The 19228-nt window shown below is 34.3% G+C and overlaps 1 protein-coding gene across 3 annotated transcripts in view; it reads left to right on the forward strand.

The window, feature by feature from the left end:
• RPS6KC1 (ribosomal protein S6 kinase C1) overlaps positions 1 to 19228 on the forward strand; it is a 306592-nt gene that overhangs the window by 31345 nt on the left and 256019 nt on the right. For all 3 annotated transcript variants that reach the window (XM_077157789.1, XM_077157793.1, XM_077157790.1), the window contains exons 2-3: positions 5067 to 5102; positions 8659 to 8779. In XM_077157789.1, coding sequence (XP_077013904.1) covers positions 5067 to 5102; positions 8659 to 8779 — 157 coding nt within the window. The remainder of the gene's footprint in view (positions 1 to 5066; positions 5103 to 8658; positions 8780 to 19228) is intronic.

The raw sequence follows: 19228 nt of genomic DNA on the forward strand, positions 1-19228 counted from the left end.
TATAAAAAATAAATCAAAATGGACCAAGGCCTAAATATAAGAACCAATTCCATAAAACTCCTAGAAGAAAATGTAAGGAAACATCTTCAAAATCTAGTGATGGGGGTAGTTTTCTAGACTTTATACCCAAAGTATAAGCAATGAAAGAAAAAACAGATAAATGGGACCTCCTCAAAATTAAATACTTCTGTGCTTCAAAGGACTTCATCAAAGGTTGACAAGGCAGCCGATTCAGTGGGAGAAAATCTTTGTAAATCCTCTAACTGATAAGGGTTTGGTATCCAGAATATATAAAGAAATTCTATTGTTCAATGATTAAAAGCCAAAGAACCCAATTAAAAAATTGGCAAAAGACATCAGTAAATATTTTTCCAAAGAGGAAGTGCAAATGGCTAAAAACCATATGAAAAGATGCTTAGTTTCACTAGCTATGAGGGAAATGCAGAGCAAAGCTACACTGTATCAGTGTTTGTCACCAGAAGGTGGATCTGTGGTGGATGATATCTGTGATTTAGTCAGTGTGTCACCAGAAGAAAAGTTAGAGGTTAAGGAATAGGAATGTTTAACACAGTGAATCTTGTGGTGGACAATGTCTGTGATTAACTGTACAAATGTAAAAAAGTTTTTTTATGAACTAGAACAAATGTACCACACTGTTATGAGGAGTTAAAAATAGAAGGGTATATTGGAAAAATAGTACCTATTTCAAACTATGGACTATAGATAGTAGTATTTTAATATTCTTTATTTAACAGTAACATATGTACCACAATAATAATCATTACTTGTGATAATAGGGGGGCTAAATGGGCATGGGGGTATTTGGGTTTTCTTTTTTATTTTTATTTCTTTTTCTGGAGTAATGAAAATGTTCTGAAGTTGATCATGGGGATGTATGCACAACTATGTGATGATAATGTGAGCCAGTGATTGTATACTTCACATGGTTTGTTATGGTGTGTGAATATAACTTAATAAAATTGCATTTTAAAAAATATCAATTAACCATGGATCCAAGGGTGTATTTCCGAATTCTCATTTCTATTCCATTGATCAATACATCTGTCTTTATGCCAGTACCATGCTGTTTTGATGACTGTGTCTTTAAAATATGCTTTACCATCAGGAAGCATTAGTTCTCCCACTTCATTCTTCATTTTCAAAATGTTTCTGGCTATTTGAGGCCACTTACCTTTCCAAATAAATTTGATAATTAGCTTTTCCATTTCAGCAAAGTATGCTGTTGAAATTTTGATTGGCCTTGCATTGAATTTGTAGATCAGTTGTGGTAGAATTGATATCTTAAAGACCTTTAACCTTTCAATCCATGAACATGGAATGTCTTTCCATTTACTTAGGTTTTCTTTGATTTCTTTTAGCAGTGTTTTGCTGTTTTAAGATCCTTTATATCTTTGGTTATTTGTGTTCACAGACACTTGATTCTTTTAGTTGTTATTGTGAATGGAATTTTTTTTCCTAATTTCCTCTTTAGACAATACCATTCATTTTTTTTTCAATATTTTTATAGAGAAATCATATACATTAGAGTCTCTATATGGTGTCAAGAAGCAGGATGTTTGGGAAAAGGGTATGGATTCTTTGTGGAAGAAAAGAAAATGTCTTCATATAGATTATGATGGTGAAGACATGTCTGTTTACTTAGGTTGGATTGTAGGATGTGGGAATAAACTGTTTAAAAATGAAGAGAGACAAAAAAGTGCTAGAGAAAATGTGGAGAAAGAGATGTACCTACCTATTCACTGTTGGTAGGGAAGTTGAGAGCAGTACCATTTATTTTTTTTTCCCCATTCAATGTACAATTATTTTTTCATTGTCCTATATGTGTCAGTCTTAGTTTCCTTTCCCCCTCATTTTTTTGGAAAAGTTTGAGCAAGATTGGTGTTAGTTCTTTTTCGAATGTTTGATAAAATTCCCCGGTGAAGCCATCTGTCCCTGGGCTTTTCTTTGTAGGAAGATTTTTGATGACTGATTGAATCTCTTTTCTTGTGATTGGTTTGTTGAGCTCTTCTATTTCTTCTTGAGTCAGTGTAGGTTGTTTGTGTGTTTCCAGGAATTTGTCCATTTTATCTAAGTTGTCTAGTTTCTTAGCGGATAGTTGTTCATAGTATCTTGTGATTTTTTTATTTTTTCAGGGTCTGCGGTAATGATCCCCCTGTCATTTTTTATTTTATTTGTATCCTCTTTTTTCTTTGTCAGCGTTGCTAGTGGCCCATCAATTTTTGAATATATTTTTTATTTATTAATTAAAAAAAATTAACAGCAAACAAACAAAAATATTAACATATTCTATTCTACATATATAATCAGTAATTCTTAATATCATCACATAGTTGCATATTCATCATTTCTTAGAACATTTGCATTGATTTAGAAAAAGAAATAAAAAGACAACAGAAAAAGAAATAAAACGATAACAGAAAAAAAAAGATTATACATACCATACCCCTTACCCTCGCTTTCATTGATCATTAGGATTTCAAACTAATTTATTTTAACAATTGTTCCCCCGATTATTTATTTTTATTCCATATGTTCTACTCGTCTGTTGATAAGGTAGATAAAAGGAGCATCAGACACAAGTTTTTTCACAATCACACAGTCACATTGTGAAAGCTGTTTCATTTATATCATCATCTTCAAGAAACATGGCTACTGGAACACAGCTCTACATTTTCACGCAGTTCCCTCCAGCTTCTCCATTACATCTTGACTAACAAGGTGATATCTGTTTAATGTGTAAGAATAACCTCCAGGATAACCTCTCGACTCTGTTTGGAATCTCTCAGCCATTGACACTTTATTTTGTCTCATTTCACTCTTCCCCCTTTTGGTCGAGAAGGTTTTCTCAATCCCTTAATGCTGAGTCTTAGCTCATTCTAGGGGTTTTCTCAGTCCCCTGATGCTGAGTCTCAGCTCATTCTAGGATTTCTGTCCGTCGTTGCCAGGAAGGTCCACACCCCTGGGAGTCATGTCAGTGGCCCATCAATTTTATTGATTTCCTTGAAGAACCAACTTTTGGTTTTATTGATTCTTTTTATTGTTCTATTGTTCTCACATTCTATTAACTCTGCTTTAATCTTTGTTATTTTTCTTGTTCTATTTGCTTTGGGGTTAGTTTGCTATTCTTTCTTAAGTTCCTGCAAGTGAGCAGTTCAGTCCTCAATTTTTGCTCTTTTTTTTTTTTAATTTTTATTAATAAACCAATCAACATACAATATGAACATTCTTTTTTTGTCACATAGTTGTAAATTCATCATCATGATCATTTCTTAGAATATTTACATCAATTCAGAAAAAGAAATAAGAAGTAAACAAAAAAAAATTCATACATACCATACCCCTTACCCCTCCCTTTCATTCATCACTAGCATTTCAATCTACTAAATTTATTTTAACATTTGTCCCCTTATTATTTATTTATTTTTAATCCGTATGTTTTACTCATCTGTCCATAAGGTAGATAAAAGAAGCATCACAAGGCTTTCACAGTCACACAGTCAACATTGCAAAAGCTATATCATTATATGGTCGTCTTCAAGAAACATGGCTGCTGGAACACAGCTCTACATTTTCAGGCTGTTCCCTCCAGCCTCCCCATTACACCTTAACTAGAAAGGTGATATCTGTTTAATGCGTAAGAATAACCTCCGGGATAACCTCTCAACTTTGTTTGGAATCTCTCAGCCATTGACACTTTATTTTGTCTCATTTCTCTCTTCCCTCTTTTGGTCGAGAAGGTTTTCTCATTTCCTTGATGCTGAGTTTCAGCTCATTCTGGGATTTCTGTTCCATGTTGCCAGGAAGGTCCACACCCCTGGGAGTCATGTCCCACGTAGAGAGGGGGAGGGCAGTGAGTTTGCCTGTCATGTTGGCTGAGAGAGAGAGGCCACATCTGAGTAACAAAAGTGGTTCTCTTGGGGGTCTAATCAGTGACAGATGAGCTTCACATGCCATTGGCTCATGTCCACAGCAACAGAACTAAGCACCTTCACCTGGCCAGGTTGACACCTGAACCTAACTGTTACACTCCTAAATACTTTGTGTATTGTTTTTTGAAAAAACCAAGGACATTCACTTAGGTAATTACAGTGTAGTTATCTAAATCAGGAAATTAAGATTGATACAGTATTGTTAGCTAATCTACAAACCTTTTTCCAATTTCACTTACTGTTGCACTTATGTCCTTTATAGCAAAAGAACAACATTTTTTTCTGGTCTGTAGTCCAATCTGGGATTATATGTTACATTTAGTCATCATGTCTGAAGAGCTCTTTAAGAAGCCTTTTCTTGATTTGCCTTTTTCTTGCTTGCCCCATTACTGCACTCCTTTAACTGTTTTCTGGAGCCCAAGAAAGAGATGTTTCTGCTAATTCTTCATAGTTATTCAGAGCTTCTTTTGGCATTTGGAGCCCTGAAACATCTTACTGTACCTTCGTGCAATCAAGATGGGGTTGGGCTGTGTATAATTTTTTATCAGTTAGTTTTGTTTTCCTCTTCACTGTTAAATGAAATGATGATTTCTTACAGATACTGGTTTCTGAACATTTTGGCTGCTTTTTCTTTTTATTAAAATTTCTAGTGAGCAAATTGTAGATTCATATATATATGAATAGCTAAGTGGTGGAAGCAACCCATGAGTCCATCAACAAACGATTTTATGAAGTACTACAGAGGGAACATTTGTATACTTTGGCCAGGCACAGCTGCTTTTATCTTTCTAATTTATATTTAGGCTGTGAAGGGGGGTAGTCAAGCTTATTAGAATTATTCAACCAAAAGTGAATGTTTGAGGCATTCTCTTATATGAGTGTAATATGTGAATTCTAGCATGTGAACTTAATTTTAGTTGCTTTTTCCCTTAATATTTCAATTTGAATTTTAGATAGTGAGGTTATTATATGATTGAGGTCTAAGTGACATAAAATATTTCTTTTCTTTTAAGCAAATTACTTAACTTTTAATATAAACATTGAAATCTAGTTATAGAAGTGTGGAACTTTAAATTTTGATAATGATTAAATATTTTTGTGTATGTTTTGTTTCAGGTTGTTTCACGAAGAAATCCAGAGGATGTCCAGGAGGTAACATCTTTATTCTTCTGAAAATGTTATTTTATGTATTTGACAAAAATCTAATTAAATGCACTATTGAGGAAAATGTCCAATTTTTTTGTATGCCAGTCTTTGTATTTGGTATGCTTTTGTGGAGTTGTCTTCACTACACAGAACAGTAGGTCTGTTTCAGACTTACTACATAGGTGTTGAGTTTTAATAAATGTTAAATTATGTAAATAATAATTTGAGGAATTAGAGTGCTGTTTAATATAATAAATAAGAATTGTGTTGGTAACTGACACTCATAAGATTTCAGTAAGTCAAGCACCCCTATTTACCTATTTCAAAACCATGATGCCTGTTTAATTAAAAATGAGAAGTATTTGGTAACTAGTCTGATTTGTAAAAGACTATAATAATTATCTTTTTGCCTACTTCCACTCATACTGAACTGACATGTTGACATCTTGGAAGACTGCTTTGGCTATGGATGCTTCTTTTTTACTTTTTTGGTTAGTAGTTCTTTTGCAGATTCTTTATTATTGCATTTTTCTTTTCTTCTTTCTCTCTTTCTAGGATAAGACTAGCTTGTTATATTTTTGCTTAAAATTGTAGAATTCTCCGTAATTGCTTTCTGCTTCTTCTGTACCTTTTAGAATCCTTACTGAGAACTTGCTTATGCTATTAGTTAATTTACTTTCATTTTGGCTTCTGCTCATTTTCACTAAAATTAGAAGAACATTATTGATTTTTTCCTCCCAAAGTTTATATAAGACAAATGTTGTAAATTGCATGTCTTGATTCTGCATGTTCTATCCATTTAGCCATGGGCCCTACTATTCCTCACTAATTATACCTGGCTTGATTCATACTTTTAAATTGATTTACTGGAAAGTCTAAGTTTGTGACCCCAGGTTTGGGTAGTATTTAAATTTTTATACATTACGTAGATCAGTTTGATTACCATTCTTGGCTGTGTCTGGGCTGATATTTGTTGTTGTCCTATAGTAAAACAGTCCAAAAAAAAAAGACATTTGAAAAGAGATTTCATAATATTTTCCTTAGGGGTTTTAAGATACTTCTCTTTTCTCCTTCAGTAGCTAGAAAGAGAATATTGCAATATTGTTATTTTGGAAGTAATGGATATTTGTGTATATTTACCAGTGAAAGTAAATTTGTACCATTGATTAAAGTACTCTTTACTTAAGTGTCAGTTGATTAGTATGAAGTAGACTTTGTTCTTTAGACATCTACTAATTATGTTGAATTGGTAATCAATACCAGGCTATTCTGCTTTTGAAAATTTACAACTCTGTTAAAATTGAAAATGGGTTGTGTTTCCTTTTAATACAATGTCTTATTACTGTGCTGTAGTTTGTAGCTTGATGTTCCCCTTTTCCAGGGAGAATCCTGAACTACCTTATCAATGAACATACCCTGCCATTTCCTTAATCCTTTTTTTGGGAAAGCTATTTAATAATAACAACTGTTGGTGAATCATTCATCACAAAACGCTTGTAAGTGTCCTTTAGTTACACGATTGCATGGTCCTTTGTTAGAAATGGTATAAAATTAAAAATATATATATTCTTATAAAACTATCTTCTTAAAATATAGAATAATCTTGAAAATGATAGCAATCCTTTTTTAGTTTCCCATTTATTTCATTTAAGCATTGGAATTCTTATTTGGGAGAGAAATTAACCATCTAGATTTGTTTCCATTTTTTTTCTTTCTTTTTTTTCTCTTGTTAATTAATTTGTTTAGTTGCTGTATCAGAATTTGGCTAGGCTTTACAAGAGCTAATGAGGATAAGTAGATGTACTGTTCGTCCAACCCAAATATAGGGCTAATAATGTGCTATCTTTATAAAAACTAGAGAAATTTTGTTGTTTTTCTTTTATATATAGCTTGGTACCTGCCACCGTTTTCTTTTCTTCCTGCAAATGCTAAAATACTCACGTGGAATAAATAATTTAAACTTATTTAGGATAGCTGCTTTAGGTGCTAATGTCATATCATGGGTTAGCTTAACAACAGGAATTTATTGGCTCACAGTTTCAGAGGCTAGAAGGCTTCCTTCCTTCCACGGTCAGTATCTTCTGACTGGCTGGCACCCTTTGGGTTCCTTGGCTTTTCTGTCACATGACAATGTACATAACTGAATCTTCTCCTTTTTCTTTCATGTTCCATTGACTTCCAGCTTCTGGAAGGCTTCTTTGAGGTTTCTTTTTTTGTGTCCAATTTCCTTTGCTTATAATAAGGATATAGCTATATTGGATTAAGGCCCATCCTCATTCTGTTTGGGTACACCTTAACTAGTAATGTTTTCAAACATCCTGTGTACAAAATGGATTCACACCCTCAGGACCAGGGGTTGGGATGTGAATGCCTTTTGTGGGGAACATGAATCAATCCTCAAAATAGCTTTCTTAATTTATAATACTGAAAAAATTCCTTCTAAATTCTTAGTTATTAAGAAAAGCATGGGTAAATCTAGAAGAGGGCAAAAACAGGTAATCTGCGGCCTCTCATTCAGTAGATTCTTTAGAGCATGAACCACCTGCAAAAGGATAAAGAAAAAGATGGAGGTGATTCCTCTTCCTCGACTTTAAAATATTAGAGCATAATTTCTCCATGGGTACCAAGTTTCAATGATGAAATAAACTGAAATAAGTCTGTCTTTCTATGTATCATGTCAGAAACCTTTCACTTTTAAGTCATTTCATAAATAAAATAGCTTTAGAAATTAAGATGCACACCCAGAAATGTTGCAAGGGAAAGAAAAGACTCTTTAAAAAGAAGGAAAGAAAATCCATAAGCAAGTACTATGGAAGTGATATTGATTGTTTGCAATAAAAGATAATCCAGCAAGTTTTAAATCCTATTAAATATAACAGTAAAAAGGACAATTTTAATTGAATTGGGTGATTTTGTAAGATGCAGGGGGGATCTAAAAGTTTTTGATATCATTTGTGTAAAAGTTTGAAGAGAAAACGTTTTTTATATGTAAAAAAGATTTAAGAATGTTTTTAATGAAAAAATTAGCTTTTATTAAATTCGTAGTCTTGTGCATGGTTGTCACTGAATTACTATTTCATTGAGGTATTTTATTCAGAGTTACTTTAATGATTAAGGAATTTTAGTGACGTTGGTTCAGTAGACCGATAGCTTTTATACAACTCTTTTTTTCAGTGGGAAAGAATTGAACATATTTTAGAGAAACTGATTTTTGCTTGTGTTTTTCAGGACTGTATGTAGTGGCATTTACCTTAAATGAGGTAATGCTTTCAGAAGCCCATCACTCCTTTGTTCCTTAATCCCTTGCCAATGTGGTTCTGCCATAATTTAATATATTTTTAAAATGCAAAAATAACATTGCTTTTTACCTCAGGACAGAAATATGTCCATGTGTCCGAAACAACAGATAAACAAAGTATAAAAATTAAAATCATCTGTAATTTCATTGTCCTGAGACCTTTTACTTTTCAAGTGTTGGTTTGGCTCCATCGGTTAGTTCCTCTTGTTCTGTCTTTTGTTGGTTTGTCACTATATGATATGTTTAATTTTCCCTTTTCTTTAGATAATCGTATGGAAGAGATACAGTGACTTTAAGAAACTACACAAGGAACTCTGGCAAATTCACAAAAACTTATTCCAACATTCAGAATTGTTTCCTCCATTTGCTAAAGGAATAGTATTTGGTAAGTGATTATTTTGAAATTGTGATTTTTTAAAAAAGTGATCATTAACTGATCATGCATATCTGCCAGACCCTAAAATACTGCACTATGAAATCAGAAATCCCTCTTATTTATTAAGATAAGTAATTTTATTTATCAAGCACTTGAAGTTTTCTCATACTCTTGGAATAGTTTCATTAATTCACAATACATTTATTCCTCCCTTCCATGAAACCAGAACAACAATAATCTCAACCATTCAAACAAATAAAAAAACTTGTAGAAATATAAGAAAAGAGGATGTTGAATAATTTTTTATGATTCTGAAATCTTTGAGTTTTTTGTTTTTGAAGTCTGTACTTTATGTTTCCCTGACATCTTTCTCATAGTGTGAATGATTGGTTTGAGGTACCTAGTCCAAAATATGGACATTTTGGGATGGTGGCCTGGGTATGTTATTGGTTAAGTCATGCTATTAGATTCCTGGTGTATCTGAGATCAGTCAAAAGAAAAAAAGTGTATTTGATAGGATTTAATTGTGAATTTGACATAGAAAAGATTGAGAACTGAGAAAAAGACAAAATACAACCACCACTATCACCACCACCAAAACACTCAAGAGATAAACATGGTTAATAATTTGAATTATGCTTGTACCAATCTTTTTTTCAGTGTGGGTTTGTATATGTACACATTAATTTTAAAAATGTACTATATATTGTTTTGTAAGTTTACTTTTTTAACATACCAATTTATTGGGAATACTTTCCTATGTCAGTAAATTGTCTTCTAGAACATGTGTTTATAGGACAGCATATATGAATTTGTCATGATTTACTTAGCAGTCTTTTGGATAGATCTTTTTATTGTTTTTAATTAGTTAAAACCATGAGATTTAAGGTCATTTGGACTTAGAAATAAATTCCAGCTTTACTGTTTACTAATTATATAATAGCCTTTATCAACTGATTTATCCTTTATGAACCTCTCTTTTCTATCCTTAAAATGGGCATAATATGTGAATTAAATGAGGTGATATATATAAAGCACTTAGCACAATGTCTGGTATGTGCTAAGGGTCAGTAACTGGTAGTTGCTTTGTCTGGTATGTGCTAAGGGTCAGTAACTGGTAGTTGCTTTATTTTTTGTTATTAGCATTTTTACTGGTTAGTAAAACTATTGTCTCTTAGGTTTAAATTCACCCTTCTATTCTTTTTTTTTGCCAGATGGTTTTCTGTTAATCTCTGGTAAAAGAGAGCATTATTGGGAGGCTGGAAGGCTGGAAGAAGAAGAGAATTATTTTTTTCTGTTCACTTCCTTTCAGGATCAATGCAGCAAACTTCTTTACTCTGGCAGCAGTAATTTATTTCAGTAGTAGCAGTTAGTTGATTTCAGTTTGTAGTTTTCCCACACTTCCTGAATTAACCTCATTATATGATTTCTCCTCTTTCTCCATGCTCCAGTAGATACCAGTATCAGAGAGTCCTCCTGAGAGTTCTCAGTTTCAACTCCATGGATCTCTCCTCCAGGGTTCTAACTTAATTTTTTTTTTTCCATGGACAGGCACCGGAAATTGAACCCGGTTCTCAGGCATGGCAGATGAGAACTCTGCCTGCTGAGCCACTGTGGCCTGCCCAAGATTCTAACTTTTAGTAACCCAGGTCATCCTTTCATTTCATCAGAGATAGAGATAAAAATTGCTTCTTGCAGTTAATAACTCTGTGATACCTTGGTGTTCCTTTGTTGCCTTATCAGTTTTCTCAGATACCTAGTTAAAAGAAACTTTTTAAAAATTAAATTCTCTGTTAAAAATTAAATTCTCTGTTAACATAATTGATATGTCGTGTGTGTGTGTGTGCGTGTATGTGTGTGTGTGTGTGCATGCGCTCAAGCTTTATGGTGGGGGTCACATTTCATTCTTTTTACATGTGACTGTCCCATCATTGCAGCACCATTTGTTGAATTTTTTTTGTTTTGTAAAGTACATGGGCTGGGAATTGAACCTGAATCTCCCTCATGGCAGGTGAGAATTCTACCACTGAACAACCCTTACACTCCATGTTGATGTGGTTTTAATCCCCTGACTGGACCCTGAATGATAGCGTAAGAGTATTATTTCGTCTTTTATCTCTTATCTTCAGTATATACAGTCTTAGATGTACAGCTTTATATTTATTATTTTTTTGCTGTCAGTTTCTGTATGTGGAGTTCTAGAGTCAAAGTTGTGCACATTAGTTTTCAAACTAGACTTTTTTTCTAATTATAAAATTAGCATATGCAAATAATTCAATAATACAGAAAAATATTTTTTAAGATGTTAATAAAAATTGATCTTTAATACTGTGATGGTTTGGAAACTTTATATGGCCTTCAGAAGATCATGTTCTTAAAACTTATCCAGTTCTGTGGGTGTAAACTTAATGTGGTTGGGACCTTTTGATTAGGTTATTTTAGTTGAGGTATGCCTGAGGGGCGTCTTAATCCTCTTAATTAGAGTCCTTTTTAAGAGGATGAAGCTGAGAGAGAAAGGCACAGAAGCTGAGAGAGAAAGCATGGAAGCTAGAAGCTGAAAGCATTGAAATCCAGAAGAGAGGGGAGAGACCAGCAGATACTGCCATTTGCCTTTCCATGTGACAGAGGAGTCCAGGATTGCTGGTAGCTGGTTTTCGGGGAGAAGGCGTTGCCTATTTGTGCATTGATTTGGACATTTGTTTCAGCCTCAAAACTATAAACTAATAAATTCCCATTGTAAAAGCCAACCCATTTCTGGTATATTGCATTTTGGCAGCTTTAACAAACTAAAACAAGTATTGTCTCCCAATGGGTAACCTTTTGGCATATCTGTTTAGACTGTGCATGTGCCCATGTGCATTTGTGCATGTGTGCAGACATGAGTATATGTATGCCTCTTTATCCATGAATACATTTAAATTTCAAAAATGGAAAATTATACATAGCTTTTTTTTTGTTTTTGTTTTTTTTAACATGGGCAGGCACCGGGAATTGAACCTGGGGCTCTGGCATGGCAGGTGAGAACTCTGCTACTGAGCCACGGTGGCCTGCCCCTTATTCATAGTTTTGTAATCTTTTTTTCATATAACAATTTATTGAGGTTGTCTTTTCATATTAATAAAAAGGGTCTGCATTATAAAATTTTGTATGTTCCAGTTTTTGTTTGAACCATGATACAGTAACCAATCTTTTACTGATAAAATGATGTGTTGTTTTTAACAGTACTTTTATTGACATCCTTATTTGTATATTGTTATGCATATTGTTCTAGTTTGCTAGCTGCTGGAATGCAATATACCAGAAACGGAATAAAGGGGAATTTAATAAGTTGCTAGTTTACAGTTCTAAGGCCGAGAAAGTGTCCCAATTAAAACAAGTCTATATAAATGTCCAATCAAAGGCATCCATCCAGGGAAAGATACCTTGGTTCAAGAAGGCCAGTGAAGTTCAGGGTTTCTCTCTCAAGTGAACGCAGTCATGGTTTCTTTCTCAGCTGGAAGGGCACTTGGCGAAAATGGCATCATCTGCAAGCTTTCTCTCCTGGCTTCTGGTTTCATGAAGCTCTCCTGGAAGCGTTTTCCTCCTTCATCTCCAAAGGTAGCTGGCTCGTGGGCTCTCTACTTTGTGGTGCTGCTGCTCTCTCTGAATCTTCCATTCTCCAAAACATTTCCTCTTTTATAGGAATCCAATAAACCAATCAAGACCCACCCAAATGGGTGGAGACATGTTGTCACCTAATCCAGTTTAACAACCACTCTTGACTAAATCACATCCAGGGAGATGATCTGATTACAGTTTTAAGCATACAGTATTGAATAGGGATTATTCTGCCTTTATGAAATGGGATTTTAATTAAAACATGGCTTTTCTAGGGAGCATACATCCTTTCAAACCAGGACACATATGTACAATTATATAATTAGGGTAAATTGATAGCCGAATTGTTTGGTCAAGGAGTATACGTATGTTGATGACTTTTGCCTTGTATTGCCTTCTTGCTTTCAAGTAGTTATACCAATTATACTGCCAACATTAGTGTCCTTTGTATATCTGAATATCTTTTAAAATCAGTGTAATACAGAGATGTGGTTGGAAAAAAAAAAGGAAAACAAAACAGGGCTGCATAGAAAAATGTACATGAAAAAGCAATAATAGTTCCCTGGTTTTTGCATGCCTTCCCACTCAATTTTGCTCCTAAAGAGAACTGAGTTTTACTGTTCCTGTTTTTAGTGTCTCAAATGCTTATTCCATCTCTATGATAATAAATGTGTACCATATTTTCTTGATTTAACAATTTTAGACATTATATATTGACATTTTATACTGATGGAGAAGGATTTAGCTTATTACCCTGTTTCCTTATATTATTTCACCATATTTTTATGATGAAATTTCTATAACATAAATATCCTCTTTTGACTATGTTTCTATTTCTTTTTCTGTCAAGTGTGGGCAATATTATTTGTCTTTGTAAGATGAAGCTAATAGCATTTTGCCCTTCCTTTTATTTCTTCAGCCCCTTCCACCATTTAGCTTTGAAATCTGCCCTCTTATTTTAATTAGTTAAAATGAAATGAATTTATTTTGTGTCTGAATAGAATATGAGTCTTTGGAGGCCAGAGAGTAGATTGTGGTAGCTAGCTTCCAAGATGGCCCCCGATGTTTTCTGCTACCTGGAACCATTTCCCTTTGTTTTATAAAGCCCTCTAACTGATTGGAACTGGGTTCTTCTTATATGGAGCATAATTTTATTGTGCATCTGGACTTTGGGTTTTCCCCTTGCATTTTGTGCTTTTAGCGCATCAGTTTTTTCATTGTCATAGTTCTGTTATCTATCGTGTGGTATATTGTTTCCTGAATATATCCTTTTCAGAAGTTGTCATTTCTTTTCTCTTATCTGAGCCTGCTCTATAGTTGCTGCATGGCTGCTGTCACAGTATTCCCTTCTTGGTTCTTTTGGAATGGTTCCATTTTTTTGATACAGGATAGGATATCTTCCTTTTTTTTGTTTACTCCTTGTTGTGCTAGATTATGAATATACTATGGTCAGTTTATAAATAAAGGATATGTTGGTGATAAGTTTTCTTCTTTTTTTAATATAAAGTTTTTTAATTACAGAAGTTGTAGATTTAGAGAAAAAATCATGCAGACAATACAGAGTTCCCATATACTGATCCCGCCTCCCCATTATTACTACCTCACATTACTGTGGTACCGTTGTTGAAGGAATATTATTATAATTGTGCCACTAACTATAGTTAATTAAAATAACTTATTAATTAATCTCTGTTGACTAGCTGTAGCTCACATTAGGGTTCACTCTGTGTTGTATAGACCTATGTTTTTTATATTTTATTTTTATTCTAGTGTATATATATATATACACACTAGAATACTATATATATATATATACTATATATATATATATAGTATTCTAGTCATATAGTATATAGTTGTATATATATGACCGAAAATTTCCCCTTTTAATTACATTCAAATACATAATTCAGTGCTGTTAATTACATTCATGATATTGTGTTACCATTACTGCCATCCATTGCAAAAGCTTTTCTATTACTCCAAATAGAATTGTCTCAATTAAGCAATAACTCCCAAATCCCTATGCCCATCCTGGCCCTGATGACCTGTATTCTAATTTCTAATTCTACCAATTTGCATATTCCAGTTATTTCATATCAGTGAGATCATACTAGATTTGTCGTTTTGTGTCTGGCTTATTTCATTCAACATGTTGTCTTAAATGCATGTATCAGAACTTTGTTTCTTTTTATGGATGACTGATATTCCTTTTTATGTATACACCGCATTTTGGTGATCCATTCATCAGCTATGGACTCTTGGATTGCTTGCATTTTTTGGCAATCTGAATAAGGCCTTGGTGAACATTGCTGCGCACATGTCTGTTTGAATCTCTGCTTTCATTTCTTTTTGGGTGTATAACTAGAAGTGGGATTGCCAGGTCATATGGTTATTCTATACTTAACTTTCCTTTCTGAAGAACTACCAAACTGTCTTCCACAGCATTTTACTGCTCACTAACAATGAATGAATGTTCCTACTTCTTCACATCCTTTCCAGCATTCTTTATTTACCATTTTTTAAATGGTAGCCATTTTAGTGGTTGTGAAATGGTATCTCATTGTGGTTCTTTCTTTTTTTGCATATTCATCATCATGATCATTTCTTAGAACATTTGCATCAATTCAGAAAAAGAAAAAGACAACAGAAAAAAATTTATGCATATCATACCCCTTATATCATTGTGTTTTTGAATTGCATTTTACTAGTACCTAATGATGTTGAACATTTTTTCATGTGTATTTGGCCATTTGGATATCTCCTTTGAGTTGTCTGTTGTTTTGTTGTTGAGTTGGAAAATTTCTTTATATATTCTACATATTAAAACCTTTGTTGGATATATGGTTTCCAAATATTTTCTCCAATTCTGTAGGTTTTTTTTTTTATTTTCATATGAAGTCTTTTGATGCTCAAAAGTTTTTAATTTTAATGAGGTCCAATTTATTTATTTTTCCTTATGTTGCCCATAATGTTTGATGTAAAGTCTGAGAAATCACTGTCTAAAACAAGGTCCTTAAGATGCTTCCTTATGGTTTCTTCTATGCATTTTGTAGTTTTGGTTCTTATATTTAGGTCTGATCCATTTTGATTTGATTTTTGTATATGGTGTGAGGTATGGGTCATCGTTGCTTTGCATGTGGACATCCAGTTTTCCTGTCACCATTTCTTGCAAAGATGATTCTGTCCCCATTGAGTGAACTTGTTACCTTTGTCAAAAATCAGGTGGCCTTGAATGTGATATTTTATTTCTAAACTCTCAGTTAGATTTCATTGGTCTATATGGTCTTGCTGTTTTGATTACTGTGACTTTGTAAATAAATGATAAGATCTAGAAGTGTGAGTCCTCCAACTTTGTTCTGCTTTTTCAAGATAGCTTTGGCTATTTGGGGCCCCTTACCCTTCCATATAAATTTTATGATTGGCTTTTCCATTTCTGCAAGGAAGGCTGTTGGCATTTTAATTGGAATTGCATTGTCTGTAAATGGCGTGGGTAGAATTGACTTCTGTGTCAGTTTAAGTCTGTGGTGTACCCCAGAAATGCTATGTCCTTTAATTCTCATTCAGTATAGCTGGGTGCGACCTTTATGATTGTTTCCATGGAGCTGTCTCTCCACCCATTCATGGTGGGGTTGCTTAAAGTTCCCTTTAAGAGGGAACTTATTTTTGGGAAAATCTTAAAAGCCATGAGAACCTGCACAGCCAAAGAGAGAGACCTTTGGAAATGAAAAAGAAAAACGCCCTGACGAAGCTTCATGATAAAAGAAGCCAGGAGAGAAAGCTAACAGACTTCGCCATGTACCCTTCCAGCTGAGAGAGGAACCCTGAACTTCATCAGCCTTTCTGGAGTGAAGATAACCTCTTGTTGGTGCCTTAATTGGACATTTTTATAGCCATACCTTAATTTGGACATTTTCATGGCCTCAGAACTGTAAATTTGCAACTCAATAAATTTCCGTTTTTGGAAGCTGTTTTGTTTCTGGTATATTGTATTCCAGCAGCTTGCAAACTAGAACAACATCTTAAGAAGTCGCTGACATCATGGACATAGAATATTTTTCCACTGATTAAGGTCTTTGATTTCTTTTAGCAATGTTTTGTAGTTTTTTGAGTACAAGATCTGTATATCTTTAGTTAGATTTATTCCTAGATATTTGATTCTTTTAATTGCTATGTAAATGGAATTTTTTTTTTGTTGATTTCTCCTTCCTATTGTTTATTGTTAGCGTATAGAAACACTGATGATTTTTGTGGATTGATCTTGTACCCTGCTGATTCCTTTATTAATTCTAAGAGCACTGTTGTAGATATTTTAGGTTTTTTCTATATAGGATCATGTCATCTATAAATAAGGAATTTTTCACTTCTTCCTTTCCAATTTGTATGCCTTTTATTTCTTTTTCTTGTCTAATTGTTCTTAGTAGAACTTCCAATACAATGTTGAATAACAGTGGGGACAGTAGGCATCCTTGTCTTGTTCCTGATCTTAGGGGGAAGGTTTCAGTCTTTCACCATTGTGTATATTAGCATTGGGTTTTTCTTATATGCCCTTCATCATGTTGAGGAACTTTCCTTCTATTTCTGGTTTCCTAAGTGTTTTTATCAGAAAGGGATGCTGTATTTTGTAAAATACCTTTTCTCCATGATTTGAAATGATCATGTGTGTTTTTTCCTTAGTTCAGTTATATAGTGTGTAACAATAATTGATTTGCTTATGTTGAATTATCCTTACATACCTGGGGTAAATAACACTTATCATGACGTTCTAGTTTGCTAGCTGCCAGAATATGATATACCAGAAATGGAAAAGCTTTTTAAAGGGGGAATTTATTAAGTTGCAGGTTTACAGTTCTTTGGCCGTGAAAACATCCCAATTAAAGCAAGTCTAAAAAAATGTCCATTTAAGGCACCAACAAGAGGCTACCTTCACTCAAGAAAGGCTGATGAAGTTCAGGTTTCTCTCTCAACTGGAAAGGCACATGGAAAACATGGCAATGTCTCCTAGCTTTCTCTCTAGGCTTCTTGTTTCATGAAGCTCCCCTTGGGGCATTTTCCTTCATCTCCAAAGATCCCTGACTGTATGCGCTCTGTAGTTCTCATGACTCTGTCGTCGTTCTGAAAGGGACTTTCTCCAAAATGCTTCCTCTTTTTTATTTTTATTTTTATTTTTTTTATTGTATAGTGTAACAAATATACAAAGCAAAGAAATAAAAAAGTGATAGTTTTCAAAGCACTATCAAAAAAGTGGTTACAGGATAGATCCTAGAGTTTGTCATGGGCTACCATACGATCCTCTCATATTTTTCCTTCTAGCTGCTCCAGAATATAGGAGGCTAGAGGGCTTAAATACTTTATAATCACAATTGACTTTTTTCCCCTTCTATTTTTGTGAACAATAACATATATACAAAAAAGCTATAAATTTCCAAGCACAGCACCACAGTTAGTTGTAGAACATATTTCAGACTTTGACACGGGTTACAATTTCACAATTTTAGGTTTTTACTTCTAGCTGCTCTAAAATACTGGAGACTAAAAGAGATAATCAATTTAAGATGTCAATTTAAAATAAGATTCAGCATTCATATTCATTTGTTAAGTCCTGTCTTCTGTGTATAATTCTACCATCACCTTTGATCTTTTGATACTTTTCTTTGGGGTTGTTTGGGCTATGGCAGTTCTAAATTTTTGATATTGGAAGGGTCTGTCACTAATATGGAGTAAGGAGATGGAACTATCTGATATTCTGGAGAGGCTGGGCTAGGTTTCAGGACTTATCTGGACCAGGAATCCATCTGGAGGTTGTAGGTTTCTGGCAAGTTACTCTAGTGCCTGGAACCCTTGTGGAATCTTATAAATTTGCCTAGGTGTTCTTTAGGATTGGCTGGAATGGTCCTGGTTGGGGGTTGGCAAATTATGTTAGGTAGTAAGCTCTGCCTAACCTGAAGCTTGCGTAAGAGCAACCTCCAGAGTAGCCTCTTGACTCTATTTGAACTCTCTTTGCCACTGATACTTTATTAGTTACACTTCTTTTCCCCCATTTGGTCAGAATGTAATTGTCGTTCCCATGATGCCAGGTCTGGATTCATCCCTGGGAATCCTCTCCCACATCTCCAGGGAGAATTTCACCCCTGGATGTCATGTCCCATGTAGAGGGGTGGGCAATGATTTCACTTGCAGAGTTGGGTTTAAAGAGACTGAGGCCACATCTGAGCAACAACAGAGGTCCTCCAGAAGTACCTTGTAGGCATGCCTATAGGTAGTCAGCTTCTCTGCTACCTACATAAGCTTCACAAGAGTAAGCTTCATGATCGAGGGCATGGGCTATTGATTTGGGTGTCCCTAAAGTTTGACACAGTATCAGGGGTTTCCCTGATGGTAAGGTTTAATAGTTCCATAGTCTTCCTCCCCCCCCTCAGAGGACTTTGCCAATTCTAAAATATGGACACTGTCTTCCTTACCCTATGTTCTGAATTACTTTAACCCCAAGTAATTTTTTTTGTTCTTATCTCTAAATATCACGTTATATATATATATATAAACAGTCTCCCAAAATTCAGAAATAATACTCACCACTCCGGATTTAATGTGTCTGCTCTAAAAGCTTACAATCTAGGCCCCTGTTTTCTTATAAGCATTTTCTAAAAGTGATGATACCATTGTTGTTTTTTCGTTTCTGGCTTATTTTATCTCACCAAATGTCCCACATGTTCATTCACATCGTTGCATGCCTCACGACATTGTTCCTTTTTGTAGCACCACGGCCTTTGTTCATAATTATATGCCATTGTTTGCCATTCTACTCCGGCAGTGCATCCTTCAGCCACCTGCATTCATCGGGAGTCATGTAGAGGGCCCAAA

Source organism: Tamandua tetradactyla, chromosome 4 (assembly GCF_023851605.1).
Source record: "Tamandua tetradactyla isolate mTamTet1 chromosome 4, mTamTet1.pri, whole genome shotgun sequence".
Taxonomy (NCBI): domain Eukaryota; kingdom Metazoa; phylum Chordata; class Mammalia; order Pilosa; family Myrmecophagidae; genus Tamandua; species Tamandua tetradactyla.